This window comes from Panulirus ornatus, chromosome 12 (assembly GCF_036320965.1).
Source record: "Panulirus ornatus isolate Po-2019 chromosome 12, ASM3632096v1, whole genome shotgun sequence".
NCBI lineage: Eukaryota > Metazoa > Arthropoda > Malacostraca > Decapoda > Palinuridae > Panulirus > Panulirus ornatus.
In genome coordinates this window covers 58,860,945-58,877,807 of record NC_092235.1, presented here as the reverse complement: position 1 = coordinate 58,877,807, position 16,863 = coordinate 58,860,945, and the positions used below count along the sequence as shown (strand labels likewise).

The 16,863-nt window shown below is 41.6% G+C and overlaps 1 protein-coding gene across 1 annotated transcript in view; it reads left to right on the top strand.

The window, feature by feature from the left end:
• The first annotated feature begins 3,908 nt into the window (after window positions 1-3,908).
• The window catches only part of LOC139752088 (alpha-1-inhibitor 3-like), a 49,098-nt gene continuing 36,143 nt past the window's right edge, over window positions 3,909-16,863 (top strand). Inside the window, exons 1-7 of the mRNA XM_071667948.1 lie at window positions 3,909-4,074; window positions 7,047-7,210; window positions 10,567-10,805; window positions 12,402-12,518; window positions 15,171-15,340; window positions 15,852-15,948; window positions 16,549-16,764. Coding sequence (XP_071524049.1) covers window positions 4,007-4,074; window positions 7,047-7,210; window positions 10,567-10,805; window positions 12,402-12,518; window positions 15,171-15,340; window positions 15,852-15,948; window positions 16,549-16,764 — 1,071 coding nt within the window. The 5' untranslated portion in view covers window positions 3,909-4,006. The remainder of the gene's footprint in view (window positions 4,075-7,046; window positions 7,211-10,566; window positions 10,806-12,401; window positions 12,519-15,170; window positions 15,341-15,851; window positions 15,949-16,548; window positions 16,765-16,863) is intronic.

Sequence of the window (16,863 nt, the reverse complement as noted above, 5' to 3'; positions counted from 1 at the left end):
CCTCTCTTTTTCTTTTAATTTTCCAAAACAAGGAACAGAGAAGGGGGCCAGGTGAGGATATTCCCTCAAAGGCCCAGTGCTCTGTTCTTAATGCTACCTCGCTAACGCGGGAAATGGCAAATAGTTTGAAAGAAAAGAAATATATATATATATATATATATATATATATTTTTTTTTTTTTTTTTTTTTTTTTTTTTTATACTTTGTCGCTGTCTCCCGCGTTTGCGAGGTAGCGCAAGGAAACAGACGAAAGAAATGGCCCAACCCTCCCCATACACATGTACATACCCACGTCCACACACGCAAATATACATACCTACACAGCTTTCCATGGTTTACCCCGGACGCTTCACATGCCTTGATTCAATCCACTGACAGCACGTCAACCCCTGTATACCACATCGCTCCAATTCACTCTATTCCTTGCCCTCCTTTCACCCTCCTGCATGTTCAGGCCCCGATCACACAAAATCCTTTTCACTCCATCTTTCCACCTCCAATTTGGTCTCCCTCTTCTCCTCGTTCCCTCCACCTCCGACACATATATCCTCTTGGTCAATCTTTCCTCACTCATTCTCTCCATGTGCCCAAACCATTTCAAAACACCCTCTTCTGCTCTCTCAACCACGCTCTTTTTATTTCCACACATCTCTCTTACCCTTACGTTACTTACTCGATCAAACCACCTCACACCACACATTGTCCTCAAACATCTCATTTCCAGCACATCCATCCTCCTGCGCACAACTCTATCCATAGCCCACGCCTCGCAACCATACAACATTGTTGGAACCACTATTCCTTCAAACATACCCATTTTTGCTTTCCGGGATAATGTTCTCGACTTCCACAAATTTTTCAAGGCTCCCAAAATTTTCGCCCCCTCCCCCACCCTATGATCCACTTCCGCTTCCATGGTTCCATCCGCTGACAGATCCACTCCCAGATATCTAAAACACTTCACTTCCTCCAGTTTTTCTCCATTCAAACTCACCTCCCAATTGACTTGACCCTCAACCCTACTGTACCTAATAACCTTGCTCTTATTCACATTTACTCTTAACTATATATATATATATATATATATATATATATATATATATATATATATATATATATATATATATATATATATATATATATATATATATGATCACCGTTTTCCGCGTTAGCAATAAAGAGCCTGGAACAGGAGAAGAAGTCCGCATCTGATCACATTTGACTGTAGTTGCCATGTGTAACTCACTAGAACCACCGTGCCCTGTCCACAAACAGATCCCACAGACTTTTCCTTGGTTAATCCCGGACACTTCACACTGACAGCACCTCGATTTCAGTATACCACATCGTTCTAATTCATGCTGTCCCAGGCATGCATTTCATGCTCTTGCACGTTTAGACTCAGGTAGGTCTAAATCTTTTTGACTCCATCCTTCCATTTCCAATTTGGTCTCGCTGTTCTCCTTGTTCTTTCCATATGATATGTACTTTCAGGCAATTACATTATCCCAAGTGGTTTAAGAGCAAGGCTTATTGGAAAGCCAGGAAAATAATATCGAATAATAGGATTATACATATAAATATTTGACGTTGCCTAATTCTCCTAAGTTAGCTAATATAAGGCAAGTACTAAAAAAAAAAAAAAAAACTATTTTTAATGTTCCTTTCTCATATAAGAACACAATCACTAAGATCTAAGAACACAATCACTAAGATTAGAAAATCGGGATTGTTTAGGCATGTAGAAATGTATGTATTCCCTTACCACATCCAGGCCCCACAGACCTTTCCATGGTTTGCCCCAGTCGTTTCACATGCCCTGATTTAGCCCATTGACAGCACGTCGACCCCGGTATATCATATCGTTCCAATTCACTCTATTCTTTGCACGCCTCTCACCTTCCTGTATATTCAGGCCCCGATAGCTCAACATCTTTTTCACTCCATCTTCCACATCCAATTTGGTCTCCTTCTTCTCCTTCTTCCCTCCACCTCTGACACATATATCCTCTTTGTCAATCTTTCTTCACTCATTCTCTCCATAAGTCCAAACCATTTCAATACAATCTCTTCTGCTCTTTCACCCACACTCTTTTTATTTCCACACATCTCTATTAACTTTTCATTACTTACTCGATCAAACCACCTCATACCACATATTGTCCTCAAACATTTCATTTCGAACACATCCACCCTCCCCCGTACAACTATATCTATAGCCCATGCCTCGCAACCATATAACATTGTTGGAACCACTATTCTTTCAAAGATTCCCATTTATGCTCTCCGAGATAACGTTCTCTCGCACGCATTCTTCATCGCTCCCACAACCTTCGCCCCCTCCCCATCCTGTGACTCACTTCCGCTTCCATGGTTCCATTTGCTGCTACGTCCACCCTCAGATATCTAAAACACTTCACCTCCTCCAATTTTTCTCTATTCAAACTTACATCCCAATTAACCAGTCCCTCAACCCAACTGAACCTTATAACTTTGCCCGTACTTACACTTACTCTCAACTTTCTCCTTTCGCATACTTTTCCAAACTTAGTTAATGATTTCTGCAGTTTTTCCCTCGAATCAACCACTACAGCTGTATCATCGGCAAACAACAACTTATTCACTTCCCAAGCCCCCTCATCCCAACCCGACTGCATACTCGTCCCTCTCTCAAAGACTATGCATTTACCTCCCTAAGCACTCCATCCATGAATATATATATATATATATATATATATATATATATATATATATATATATATATATATATATATATATATATATATATATGTTTGTGTGTGTGTGTGTGTGTGTGTGCAGAACCTTCACTTCACCATGAAGAAATTTATGCAAGTCACCAAGGTCAAGGAAGGACCCACTGTGCGGTGTAGTGACAGAGCGCACCCGTACGTTCTCACTACCACTACAAAGGCATAGTTGTGCGAGGATACAGCTGCGTTCGGTCACTCTACGCAGCACAGCGGGTCCTTCCTTTTCATTGGGGATTGTTGCATATATATATATGTCTACCTCGCAAACGCGGGAGACAGCGACAAAGTATAAAAAAAAAAAATATATATATATATATATATATATATATATATATATATATATATATATATCAAAAACTCTTTGTAACGACAGAGTTCAGGTGAAATCCACACTCCTCATCAGGCGAATCCTTTGGTGGACCATCAACACAAGGAAAATACTTCTGGTGACTCAGAGTGAGCCTGAGAGTGCATCTACAATGTATAAACACTTGAACTTAACTACAGCCCAAGATTTTTGATCGAATATGACTAAAAACCACTGCTGAATTAGGCGATATTTTGAAGTTAACTCAGTCAGAAATGTTACTGAATATAACAAAAGTTAGCGGAAGGTTAAATGTCAGCAAGTTTACGTTTGACGTCACCACTGAGCAAGTGCTTAAAAAATATATATATATATTGGGAAGGTAAGAAGCTTCTTAGAAGCCTCACCTCCTCCCACGGTACTAGCCAGAGAGGTAGGAAAGTTTGTACCTGAGCATGCGCTCTCCATGTGTGTGTGTGTGTGTGTGTGTGTAGTTTCGATATTTCCTGGGATGTTGCTTATATATAGTTTTTGCGTAGTGCATTACTAACGCCTCTAGCACTGTACACACACACACACACACACACACACACACACGTGTGATCTGTACAGCAAGTGTATTTCCTGCACTTGTTATGATTGTACCTACCCGATTCGCGGTGTTGCATGTGGCTCAGTGTAAATCCTCAGCGGGTTTGGTCAACTCTTAGGTAATTACTCTGCAAAAACATCAGCAGGACGCGAGGGAAGAAAGAAGCAGTACTATGAGAGAGGTGGAGCCCAAGACGAAGGGGCGGGGATATAGGAAGTTCTGGTGGGGGTTGGGGGTAGTGAAACAGGTCTAAAGCAGGCGGCGTCGGTACCAGCCGGCGTCACCCGCTCAGTCAGCGGCTCACAGTCAGCGAGGAGACACCTCCAGTCTAGTGATATGGCTGCCCCTGGTCCGCTCCTCCTCCTCTTCTGCGTCCTGACTCTCGCAGCCAACATAGGCTATGGGTGAGTCCATCTTCATTCCTAAATACCGTCTCTGCCTTATATAAGAATTTTGTTAGTACTTCATAATCATAGGAGTGTATTTGCTGGAGTATATTTGTGTGAGTATGGAGTAGTTACATGCAGTCTAAGGGTGGACTTTCGTGGAAATATACAGGTCTGAAGTATATATATATATATATATATATATATATATATATATATATATATATATATATATATTCAAACTTCAGTGGGCAACTACTCATACTCACTTCAAATATTGTTTCGAAACTCTCATGTCCAGTTGCTTCAAAAAGTAGCTAAAAGTAGTGGTCCGTTCCGTGTCAAAATGAACAATACGACTCCTGTTGTCTACAAACAAATTTGTCTCGGTAGGGTTTGTAATCGTGAGAGGGTGATGACGCAACTGTTAATGACCATAGCAGCTACTCTTTACAGCCGCTTATATCCATCGACATGTAGACTGCAAACGTTGCATTGTACCTGTATGAAAATAGTGTAATCAACGTTTCATGGCACTTTTGACGTGCCATGAACAACATAGTACCGACAACAGGTTGAGTCGTCATGTAGGAACATATGAGCCCAAGCATAGTTAGCACATATCATATAGTTAACGAATATTGTTTAGAAATGTTATAGGTATGTGATTTGCGGGACGCTTCGAGTCATAAAACAATACTTGATTCATTCCATTATTGTCGTCTTCCTTACATACCATAGATTACTTGAATTGTGATAAAGTTTCACAGTGAGTTCCTGCTATGTCTGCGCATCGGCACAACACGCTCTTGTTTGCGATTGAACAAGCGATGTTTGAGGGGTCTCAGGTCATGTGTTTGGATTACATTTTGGGGGTTCGCCATTCGTATGGAAATGCTACATCAATGCTGTTAATATTTCGTGGTCTTGTCATTCATCCTGGAAACGACGCAAAGGATGCGTGGAGCGATCATCGCGCATTACAATCAGGGCCATAGCAAGGTTGCGAAGCAGAATTCGCACATATACAATGGAGTTATATATACATTGGTATGAGGACACTGGTGTCACTAACAACCAGACTAGGTTAGGAGTGGCCGCCATCCATGCACGACTCCGGAGCAAGTTTGGGTAAACAAAGTTTTTGCAAAATCATAACATCAGATAATGTAATAACTGGAACTCGTGTGTGTGTGTGTGTGTGTGTGTGTGTGTGTATATATATATATATATATATATATATATATATATATATATATATATATATATATATATATATATATATATATATATATATATATATATATATATATATATATATATATATAAACGAATAAAGTGCATATGTACGCGCACCTTCATAGAACATACAAACCTCCAACAGCCAGGATCGCACACGGGACCCCTGTGCAAGAGTCAGGCATGCTAACCGTTAGGCTATGGGCCAGGCCAGGCCCATAGCCTAGCGGTTAGCATGCCTGCCTCTTGCACAGGGGTCCCGGGTTCGATCCGGGCTGTTGGAGATTTGTATGTTAAATATGTATATATATACATATATATATATATATATATATATATATAAGATTACACGTGCAGGATGAAAGACTAAGATGACAGTGGCGTATCTAGGGCATGGTAGGTAGATCAGGTGCCCTGGGCGCCACTTGAAGTGGGACGCCACTCACCAGGTTTTGTTTTTTGACATATGCCACCCGACTGACATTTTCAACGGTTGGGTTTTGTGAAAAAAAAACTCGCCTACTTTTCAACTTTAGTAATATTTTCCTACTATCAATTCCATTACCGCTTCTACGTTACTATTTTGATCAAATAACTTTAAGTCTTTAAGAGTTTATATAAATTCAAGTTTGGCCAAACTCTTCAACATTTTATGATTACACTGTATATATCTTATATACATCCACTGTATGTACATTTTTAATCAAGCCAGGGGCGCAATTACAGTGCTTGCCATGGGCGCTATTTCTCCTAGATACGCCCCTGTAAGATGATCAGGAACTGTTTAAGGCTGTATCGTTGCAAGTCACAGGGTCTTATTCAAACAGCATAATACAATTGTCCTGGACTTGACCTTACATACACCAGAGGTATATAGTCCATCTGGCTGTCTCCAAACTCTTCTTCCTGGTTAGCTCTTTTCCAGTCTTGGTTTTACCTGTTTTGCTGCCGAATTACCAATTCCGCTAGCTGCCGTTGCCAAACACACAAAAACCCTTCACGATGGTTAGTAGCACTGCGAACACGCCACACCACGATCCGACAAGCTGCTGCGTCACATGACTGCTGTAGTCGCTGGTTCCTCAACGGGGTGGGCCGTTTTGACGAATGTTTCTTTCCCAACACCTATACTTTGGAACTGTCTACCTTCCCATGTCACTCCCAATTTCAGTAACCCGGCACTTCTTAAATGACACGTTTTTCACATTGTTCTTCGTGTATGTAAAACATGTATATGTGTCATCACTCGATTTTGATATAAGCGTAGTGAATGAATGCATATGAAACAGGTATGAAGACATAGGACAAAAAAAGTCTTTCATTATCCACATGGCAACCATTAGCTTGTATCCAGGCCTACCATTTTTCTCTTTTTTTTTTAAGCGAAGCTCTCGACCTTTTATCAAAAGCCATCGTCCGTTGTGGTATATTGTCTGGCACTTACTCGACGAGTTACTGAAGAGCATTACAAAGATTCATGAGATAAATTCGGGGCTTCACTGGAAAGTGGTTCAAGTGTTCAAGGGAGTGTTTTCCGATGATCATTCTTGTTACACCAGTTCCTTGTCACTGAACACACACACACACACACACACACACACACACACACACACACATAATCAAAAGAAATATGCAGAGGGACTTGAGACGGATGGCCATCCCTAACAGTTAGAAGTGTTTATTCGACAGATATTCCATTCTGTTCATTTCATTTATTCCACTGAATCATTCAGGTAATCTTACTTCCTCAGAGGCTACTATATCACGACACCACGAAAATGGTCGGTACGCGGCCAATCTCAGGTGTGTGTCAGCATAACCAACCCTCAAGCACCCGCAGGGAGCCTGACTCTCGAACTGACATCCGCACGCAGGGAGAGAGTTTTCCACAACAGTACCCTCCAGTGTCCTGCAGGTAAGTTGCCCAAACATCCACCAAGTCAAAAGAGTTAACTTCTTGATTCCTGCTGGTCATTTGGCTTGACATTGTCTAAGTCATCTTACCTATAACCCAAATTCGAACTGGTTCATATGCCTATCATCGAAGTTCCAGCTGTGACGCTTAATAGCGCAATGCAGTTGGTTACCTGGAAGACATCCAGGTTGACTTCAGCAGATCAGCAGTCCGTTTCAGGTTGTGTGTTTATCTCTTTTACCCTATCATTACTTACTCGATCAAATCAACTCACACCACATATTGTCATCAAACATCTCATTTCCAGCACATCCACCCTCATCCGCACAACTGTTATCTATAGCTCACGCCTCGCAACCATATAACATTGTTGGAACCACTATTCCTTCAAACGTACCCATTTTTGCTTTCCGAGATAATGTCCTCGACTTCCAAACATTCTTCAACGCTCCCAGAACTTTCGCCCCCTCCCCCACCCTATGATTCACTTCTGCTTCCATGGTTCCATCCGCTGCTAAATCCACTCCCAGATATCTAAAACACTTCACTTCCTCCAGTTTCTCTCCATTCAAACTAACCTCCCAATTGACGTGTCCCTCAACCCTACTGTACCTAATAACCTTGCTCTTATTCACATTTACTCTCACCTTTCATCTTTCACACATTTTACCAAACTCAGTCACCAGCTTCTGCAGTTTCTCACACGAATCAGCCACCAGCGCTGTATCATCAGCGAACAACAACTGTCTCACTTCCCAAGCTTTCTCATCCACAACAGACTACATACTTGTCCCTCTTTCCAAAACTCTTGCATTCACCTCCCTAACAACCCCATCCGTAAACAAATTAAACAATCATGGAGACATCACACACCCCTGCCGCAAACCTACACAACTGAGAACCAATCACCTTCCTCTCTTCCTACACATACACATGCCTTACATCCTCGTTAAATACTTTTCACTGCTTCTAACAACTTGCCTCCCACACCATATATTCTTAATACCTTCCACAGAGCATCTCTATCAACTCTATCATATGCCTTCTCCAGATCCATAAATGCTACATACAAATCCATTTCCTTTTCTAAGTATTTCACGCATACATTCTTCAAAGACAAACAACTGATCCAAACATCCACTACCACTTCTGAAACCACACTGCCCTTCCCCAATCTGATACGCTGTACATGCCTTCACCCTCTCAATCAATACCCTCCCATATAATTTCCCAGGAATACTCAACAAACTTATACCTCTGTAATTTGAGCACTCACTTTTATCCCCTTTGCTTTTGTACAATAGCACTATGCAAGCATTCCGTCAATTAATTATGCCTTTTCTCTTCGGTAGATGTGAATATATTAAATGCTTTGGTCACGTGGAGAGAATGAATGAGGAAAGATTGACCAAGAGAATATATGTGTCAGAGGTGGAGGGAACGAGAAGTGGGAGACTAAATTGAAGGTGGCAAGATAGAGTGAAAAAGATTTTCAGTCATCGGGGCCTGACCATGCAGGAGGGTGAAAGGCGTGCAAGGAATAGAGTGAACTGGAACGATGTAGTATACCGGGGTCGACGTGCTGTCAATGGATTGAACCAGGGCATGTGAAGCGTCTGGGGTAAACCATGGAGAGTTCTGTGTGGCCTCGATGGGGAAAGGGAGCTGTGGTTTCGGTGCATTATTACGTGACAGCTAGAGACTAAGTGTGAACGGATGTGGCCTTTGTTGTCTTTTCCTAGCGATACTTCACGCACATGACGGGGAAGGGGGTTGTTATTTCATGTGTGGCGGGGTGGCGATGGGAATGAATAAAGGCAGACAGTATGAATTATGTACATGTGTATATATGTATATATCTGTGTGTGTATATATATGTATAAGTTGAGATGTGTACGTATATTTCCGTGTGTGGACGTGTATGTATATACATGTGTATGTGGGTGGGTTGGCCCATTCTTTCGTCTGCTTCCTTGCGCTACCTTGCTAACGCGGGACACAGCGACAAAGCAAATATATATATGTATATATATATATTTTATTTTTTTATTATACTTTTGTCGCTGTCTCCCGCGTTTGCGAGGTAGCGCAAGGAAACAGACGAAAGAAATGGCCCAACCCCCACCCCCAAATACACATGTATATACATACGTCCACACACGCAAATATACATACCTACACAGCTTTCCATGGTTTACCCCAGACGCTTCACATGCCTTGATTCAATCCACTGACAGCACGTCAACCCCGGTATACCACATCGCTCCAATTCACTCTATTCCTTGCCCTCCTTTCACCCTCCTGCATGTTCAGGCCCCGATCACACAAAATCTTTTTCACTCCATCTTTCCACCTCCAATTTGGTCTCCCTCTTCTCCTTGTTCCCTCCACCTCCGACACATATATCCTCTGGGTCAATCTTTCCTCACTCATCCTCTCCATATGCCCAAACCACTTCAAAACACCCTCTTCTGCTCTCTCAACCACGCTCTTTTTATTTCCACACATCTCTCTTACCCTTACGTTGCTCACTCGATCAAACCACCTCACACCACACATTGTCCTCAAACATCTCATTTCCAGCACATCCATCCTCCTGCGCACAACTCTATCCATAGCCCACGCCTCGCAACCATACAACATTGTTGGAACCACTATTCCTTCAAACATACCCATTTTTGCTTTCCGAGATAATGTTCTCGACTTCCACACATTCTTCAAGGCCCCCAGGATTTTCGCCCCCTCCCCCACCCTATGATCCACCTCCGCTCCATGGTTCCATCCGCTGCCAGATCCACTCCCAGATATCTAAAACACTTCACTTCCTCCAGTTTTTCTCCATTCAAACTCACCTCCCAATTGACTTGACCCTCAACCCTACTGTACCTAATAACCTTGCTCAACCCTACTGTACCTAATAACCTTGCTCTTATTCACATTTACTCTTAACTTTCTTCTTCCACACACTTTTCCAAACTCAGTCACCAGCTTCTGCAGTTTCTCACATGAATCAGCCACCAGCGCTGTATCATCAGCGAACAACAACTGACTCACTTCCCAAGCTCTCTCATCCCCAACAGACTTCATACTTGCCCCTCTTTCCAAAACTCTTATATATATATTGCCAATTATCCCGGATTTTAAGGAAATTTTCACTGGATTCAGAAGCCTCCATTCATATATTCACATCTACCGAAGAAAAAAGGCAAAATTAATCACCCCTAGCCTCGGCTTAATGTATCGAGACTCATTGTATCCACATTCGGTTAGGTTGCTTTAAAAAGAAAAAACTCATAAAGTTCTGTAGATATATACAATGACATTTTGCCTTCATTTACTGCATTTCCATCCAACAGGCAAATCGCAACAGTGTATTCAGGTCGAAGTGCCAGATATCTCGGAGTCCAAAGGTGAAGTGCATGTGTCTGGCACTCTGGATGGTGTCAATATCAGCCACAGAGGCGAGATCCTGTTTAACACACGCATCAAGACCACCTTTCTCCAGACAGACAAGTACCTGTACAAGCCTGGCCAGAATGTGAAGTTCAGGATCCTCACTCTGACCGGGTACGATGCACGGGTCTCCACCGAGCAGGTAAGCTTGAGGCAGCAGCTGTTACAGTACAGCGGCAGCATTGATCACACAAGACATCTGTCTATAGGTAGTTATCAAGATAATGAACTAAAGATGTAGAGTAACGTTAATAGTTTGTGCAGACATCATCATAAGGAGCTGGACACTGAAGAATTTATGGAGGCGGTCAGAATTTTATCATGATATCAAGGAAGGGAAAGATAAAGTAAAAGTTATCTTTCTTATTCGATGAAACGACGTATACACACACACACACACACACACACACACACACACACACACACACACAGCACCAAGCTTGGTGAAGTTGTAGGATGACTTACAGGTATCACCAAACCTCCTGTATGTATGAATTATGATTTTTTTTCATCTAAAACAATTATGAACTGAGTTGGTTTTTGAGAAGGATCACAGACAGTGATGAACGAGGATTACCTTGATAACAAATTGTCAGGGAGATAGTCACGATTTCCTATGTAAATGATGTGACTGACGGAGAAAAGAAAAAATATCAGAAGGAAAGATAAAGATGAAGCCTGAGCCAATGGCCAGGGTGAGCAGAGAGCTACGCACATCAGGCCTGGGCAGTGCATACCTCATCCTGCAAACAGGTTCCAGCAAATCGATATCTGGTAATATGATGACCTCTTTTGGTATATTTCATTGCCATCACAAGATCAGCAAGCTCCTTCTTTGGTATTCAACTTCTAATTTTCTACAGTTTGAAAGAAAATATTTTAGTAAATGATAGGAAGATTTTTTTTTTTCGGCATGACTGTTACAAAAGCCTTTACCATAATTGGCCTGAATTATGCATTTCTCTCTTTTCTCATCACTGAATTCTGCCGACTTTATAAATAGTTTTTGTGTCTCTGGTTTCTTTTCAGTCTGCTAGAGTTAAGCGATTTAAGGTTTTGCCTAAGTCTGTAAAATATTCTGGATAGTGTAATCATATCATTCATTAATTCTACACAGTTCTCTATGTAAGTTGAGTATGTTCATAAACTCGATAAAATTAATCTACAGGAGCCACACACATCAGAGAACTCAGGTGTCTGAAGCCTTGGGTGTGTGTGTGTGTGTGTGTGTGTGTGTGTGTGTGTGTGTGTAGCTACTGCTTTTTCAGAAAAGCTTTGTTGGTGCTTTTTCTAGGATTTCCATTCTAGCAACTTTGCTGTTCTCTAGCAATATGTAAACCTTTAGCAAAGGACTTAATCTCTCACCCCCACACTTTCATACTACTGTGTTCGCACATCTCTCATCCTTTGAATGCGACTAGTTTACCATGTATAAATTCTATGACATAAGTTAGAATGTTACCGTCAGGAACACCAATGTTTGATATCTCATTCCAATGGACGATGCTTAACCACTGATTACGGTCCTTCCAAACCCTGCGCAAAACAATCTCTCAGTGAATAAAAAAGGAAGAAACCTTCCTTATGAAGTTCACCAGTTTAATACCAGACAACTGACCATGTCAGCCAAATCTTTCACCATATCATGAACCGAAATAAACTCTTTATCATTCATAACTTCAGAACTCGGTTATACTCGATTCATATTCGCTTGATTAGCATATGGTTCTTCTGACAGTACCCGGAGGTGTGGGTGACGACGCCCTCCCGCACCCGTATTGCCCAGTGGAAGAACGTGGACAACTCCGCCGGTCTGGTCCACCTGGACTTCGACCTCGCCGACGAACCGGAAGAGGTAAGTGATTAATGTGGGAAGAGAATAAAAAAAAAGGAGGGATGAAAAATGAGGTCATGATATCTGACTTAAGGGGTCACTATCATCTCGATCTTATCCTTTCCTTGGTGATCTCATCCGTTACATTTCACTAGCTGTCAAGAAGGTACACACAACACTCTTATACCTCTATAGTTCGAACACTCAATTCTCCACCCCTTGCCTTTATACATTGGCACTACAAATGCACTTCGCCAACCCTCAGGTACCTTACTATCATCCATACAAACAATGAACATTCTAACTAGCCAATAAACTCCCTTTCTTAAGAAATTCAACTGCAATGCCATCCACTCAAGTCACCTTGCCACGCCTCACCTTGCGCAAAGCTTTCACCACCTCTTCTCTCTTCACTAAGCCTCTTTCCATAACTCTCTCATTTCGAATACCACCCCAAACCAGGCATCCTACATCTGCCACTCTATCATCAAACACATTTCAACGATAATTCAAAATTCTTCATTTCCGCCTTAATTTGTCACTCGCTGTTATCACTTTCTCATTTCTCCACCTCACTGATAATCCCATTTGTTTTCTTGTTTTTCCCTGCATTATTAGCCTCCTTCCAAAACACCTTATCATTCCTAAGATTTAATGATGCTCGCTAACGGCAACCCTCATTTGCTCTTTTTCTTAAACATTTGGTCCCTCCTCATAACCTCCTGCCGCTTATTCTTGTACATTTCCCAAACATTTGTACTCCTTTCCTGTACGTACTGCCCATTCACCTCCCTTCTCTCTTTGAATAGCAACCTATTTCTTCATCCTACCACTCGCTACCCCTTCTTCACTGCCCATCTCTCATCCTCCACATGTCATATACTTCTCTCGCACATGCCAGCATTACTTCCCTAAATATTTCCCAATCCTCAACTATATATATATATATATATATATATATATATATATATATATATATATATATATATATATATATATATATATACATATACAGAGGTATAAGTTTGTTGAGTATTCCTGGTAAATTATATGGGAGGGTATTGATTGAGAGGGTATTGATTGGGGAGGAGCAGTGTGGTTTCAGAAGTGGTAGAGGATGTGTGGATCAGGTGTTTGCTTTGAAGAATGTATGTGAGAAATACTTAGAAAAGCAAATGGATTTGTATGTAGCATTTATGGATCTGGAGAAGGCATATGATAGAGTTGATAGAGATGCTCTGTGGAAGGTATTAAGAATATATGGTGTGGGAGGCAAGTTGTTAGAAGCAGTGAAAAGTTTTTATCGAGGATGTAAGGCATGTGAACGTGTAGGAAGAGAGGAAAGTGATTGGTTCTCAGTGAATGTAGGTTTGCGGCAGGGGTGTGTGATGTCTCCTTGGTTGTTTAATTTGTTTATGGATGGGGTTGTTAGGGAGGTGAATGCAAGAGTTTTGGAAAGAGGGGCAAGTATGAAGTCTGTTGTGGATGAGAGAGCTTGGGAAGTGAGTCAGTTGTTGTTCACTGATGATACAGCGCTGGTGGCTGATTCATGTGAGAAACTGCAGAAGCTGGTGACTGAGTTTGGTAAAGTGTGTGAAAGAAGAAAGTTAAGAGTAAATGTGAATAAGAGCAAGGTTATTAGGTACAGTAGGGTTGAGGGTCAAGTCAATTTGGAGGTAAGTTTGAATGGAGAAAAACTGGAGGAAGTAAAGTGTTTTAGATATCTGGGAGTGGATCTGGCAGCGGATGGAACCATGGAAGCGGAAGTGGATCATAGGGTGGGGGAGGGGGCGAAAATTCTGGGAGCCTTGAAGAATGTGTGGAAGTCGAGAACATTATCTCGGAAAGCAAAAATTGGTATGTTTGAAGGAATAGTGGTTCCAACAATGTTGTATGGTTGCGAGACGTGGGCTATGGATAGAGTTGTGCGCAGGAGGATGGATGTGCTGGAAATGAGATGTTTGAAGACAATGTGTGGTGTGAGGTGGTTTGATCAAGTAAGTAACGTAAGGGTAAGAGAGATGTGTGGAAATAAAAAGAGCGTGGTTGAGAGAGCAGAAGAGGGTGTTTTGAAATGGTTTGGGCACATGGAGAGAATGAGTGAGGAAAGATTGACCAAGAGGATATATGTGTCGGAGGTGGAGGGAACGAGGAGAAGTGGGAGACCAAATTGGAGGTGGAAAGATGGAGTGAAAAAGATTTTGTGTGATCGGGGCCTGAACTTGCAGGAGGGTGAAAGGAGGGCAAGGGATAGAGTGAATTGGATCGATGTGGTATACCGGGGTTGACGTGCTGTCAGTGGGTTGAATCAAGGCATGTGAAGCGTCTGGGGTAAACCATGGAAAGCTGTGTAGGCATGTATATTTGCGTGTGTGGACGTATGTATATACATGTGTATGGGGGTGGGTTGGGCCATTTCTTTCGTCTTTTTCATTGCGCTACCTCGCAAACGCGGGAGACAGCGACAAAAAAAAAAAATATATATATATATATATATATATATATATATATATATATATATATATATATATATATATATATATATATATATATCCCTTTATTCATCCATTTACTCATTCATTTATAGTCTGTGTAAAGTAAGGGCAGGACAATAGAATTATCCATAATGATCACAAGATGACTTACCTTGCTAACTACCTTCATCTACCCCAGGGAAATTACCTCATTCACTTGAGGCGGTCGGGGAAAAGCTCGCTGCCTGCAACTCTAACCACGAGCTTCAGAGTGGAAGAGTTCGTCTTGCCGCGCTTTGAGATGACACTCAAACCTCCCAGCTACATCCTGGCCAGTGATGAGGTCTACACCTTCAGTGTGTGTGCCAAGTGAGTTGGTGGATCAGAAGGTTTTTTGTCTCATAGGGAAGAAAAAAAGTCACGGAAGGGACAGATGGGTAAAATTGATAATAGCCAAGTTAAGGGTAGAAGCGAATTAGAAGAGCGTAGTGCAGGAGCAGTGAAACGTTAAACTAGATGTGTGGTGGGGGTGACCAGGTGATAAAGATCATTAGGATGGTTACCCATAGCCATTTAAACACTTATCGTGTTAAGAGTACTAGCCATACTTTCTCTCTCTCTGAAACAACATGAATATTATATTCACTTTACAGCCATCGTCCACTTATGTCTAACGCCTTTCTTTTGAGATATGTGTTTAAAAACTTATGCCTTACCATTACTTCATATTTCATTTTATCATCACTCTATTCCTAATTACATCAGGTGATCTACTTCAGGAGTATTGACGTGTGTGTGTGTGTGTGTGTGTGTGTGTGTGTGTGTATGTGTGTGCCTATACAGAGATCATTCCTAATGGTAATGTGGTTCTCATCCACAGTTACACCTTCGGACAGCCAGTCAAAGGGAACTTGACCTTCGCTGTGAACAACAGACGCAGTTTCAGTTGCAGAAATGAGTTCAGCAGGAATATTCCCGTAAGTAACCACTCAGTAAAACCACCGACTCTGTCAACCATGTAGCCACCTACAAGGTCAACCATGTAGGCGACCAACCTTCTCGTGTTAACCATGTACCCACTAACCTGCTCTGTCAACCATGTAGCTGATCCATCTATCCCACCCTCCACACACACACACACACACACACACACACACACACACAAAAGAAAATAATTAAAGAACTAGCGAACTCACAAGCCTTTATTCTCTGCATTATCTTTCGAATATTTTCAGCGAACCCTCTTTTATGTCTTCTTGCTGTATGCCTTCGACATATACCACAAGGGATAAAACACACAAAAGATGTTCTTGTAGAGTTATCATAGATACATTATCCAGTACTATTCATTCTTTTTTGATGTTTCTGTAGATATTTCTCTGCGAGTCTGAAAGTGTTATGGCAGTTCTTAATCAGCTGTATATTTCTGAAGATCATTAGTTATCAAGACAGCTTATTGGTCAACGTTTGACGACTAAATAATTCCCCCACCCCACGAAGATCTATGGCTAATTTTAGGAGCAACCCCGATTGAATGTAATTTTACCTTTCCCTCTTCAATGATCTCCATCCCGCAGATCTATGGATGTACGGACGTGGAAGTAACGGCAGCGGAGATGCAGACCCTAGACTGCAACGTGTATTCCCTTATAGTCACTGCTACCGTGACTGAGGAAGGCACAGGAGTCGAAATCAAAGATGAAAAAAGTGTCTCCATCACCCGCTCCGCCATCACGTTTCAAACTGTCTACGATGATCAGTATAAGAAACCAAACCTCCCTTTCACCATGAGGGTAAGTCATGTACAGTTTTTTTTTTGTGTGTGTGAGTGTGAAACGAAGTGAGTAAAACAAACGAAGTAAGTGAAACTAAAAGAAAAAATGAAAAGCAAT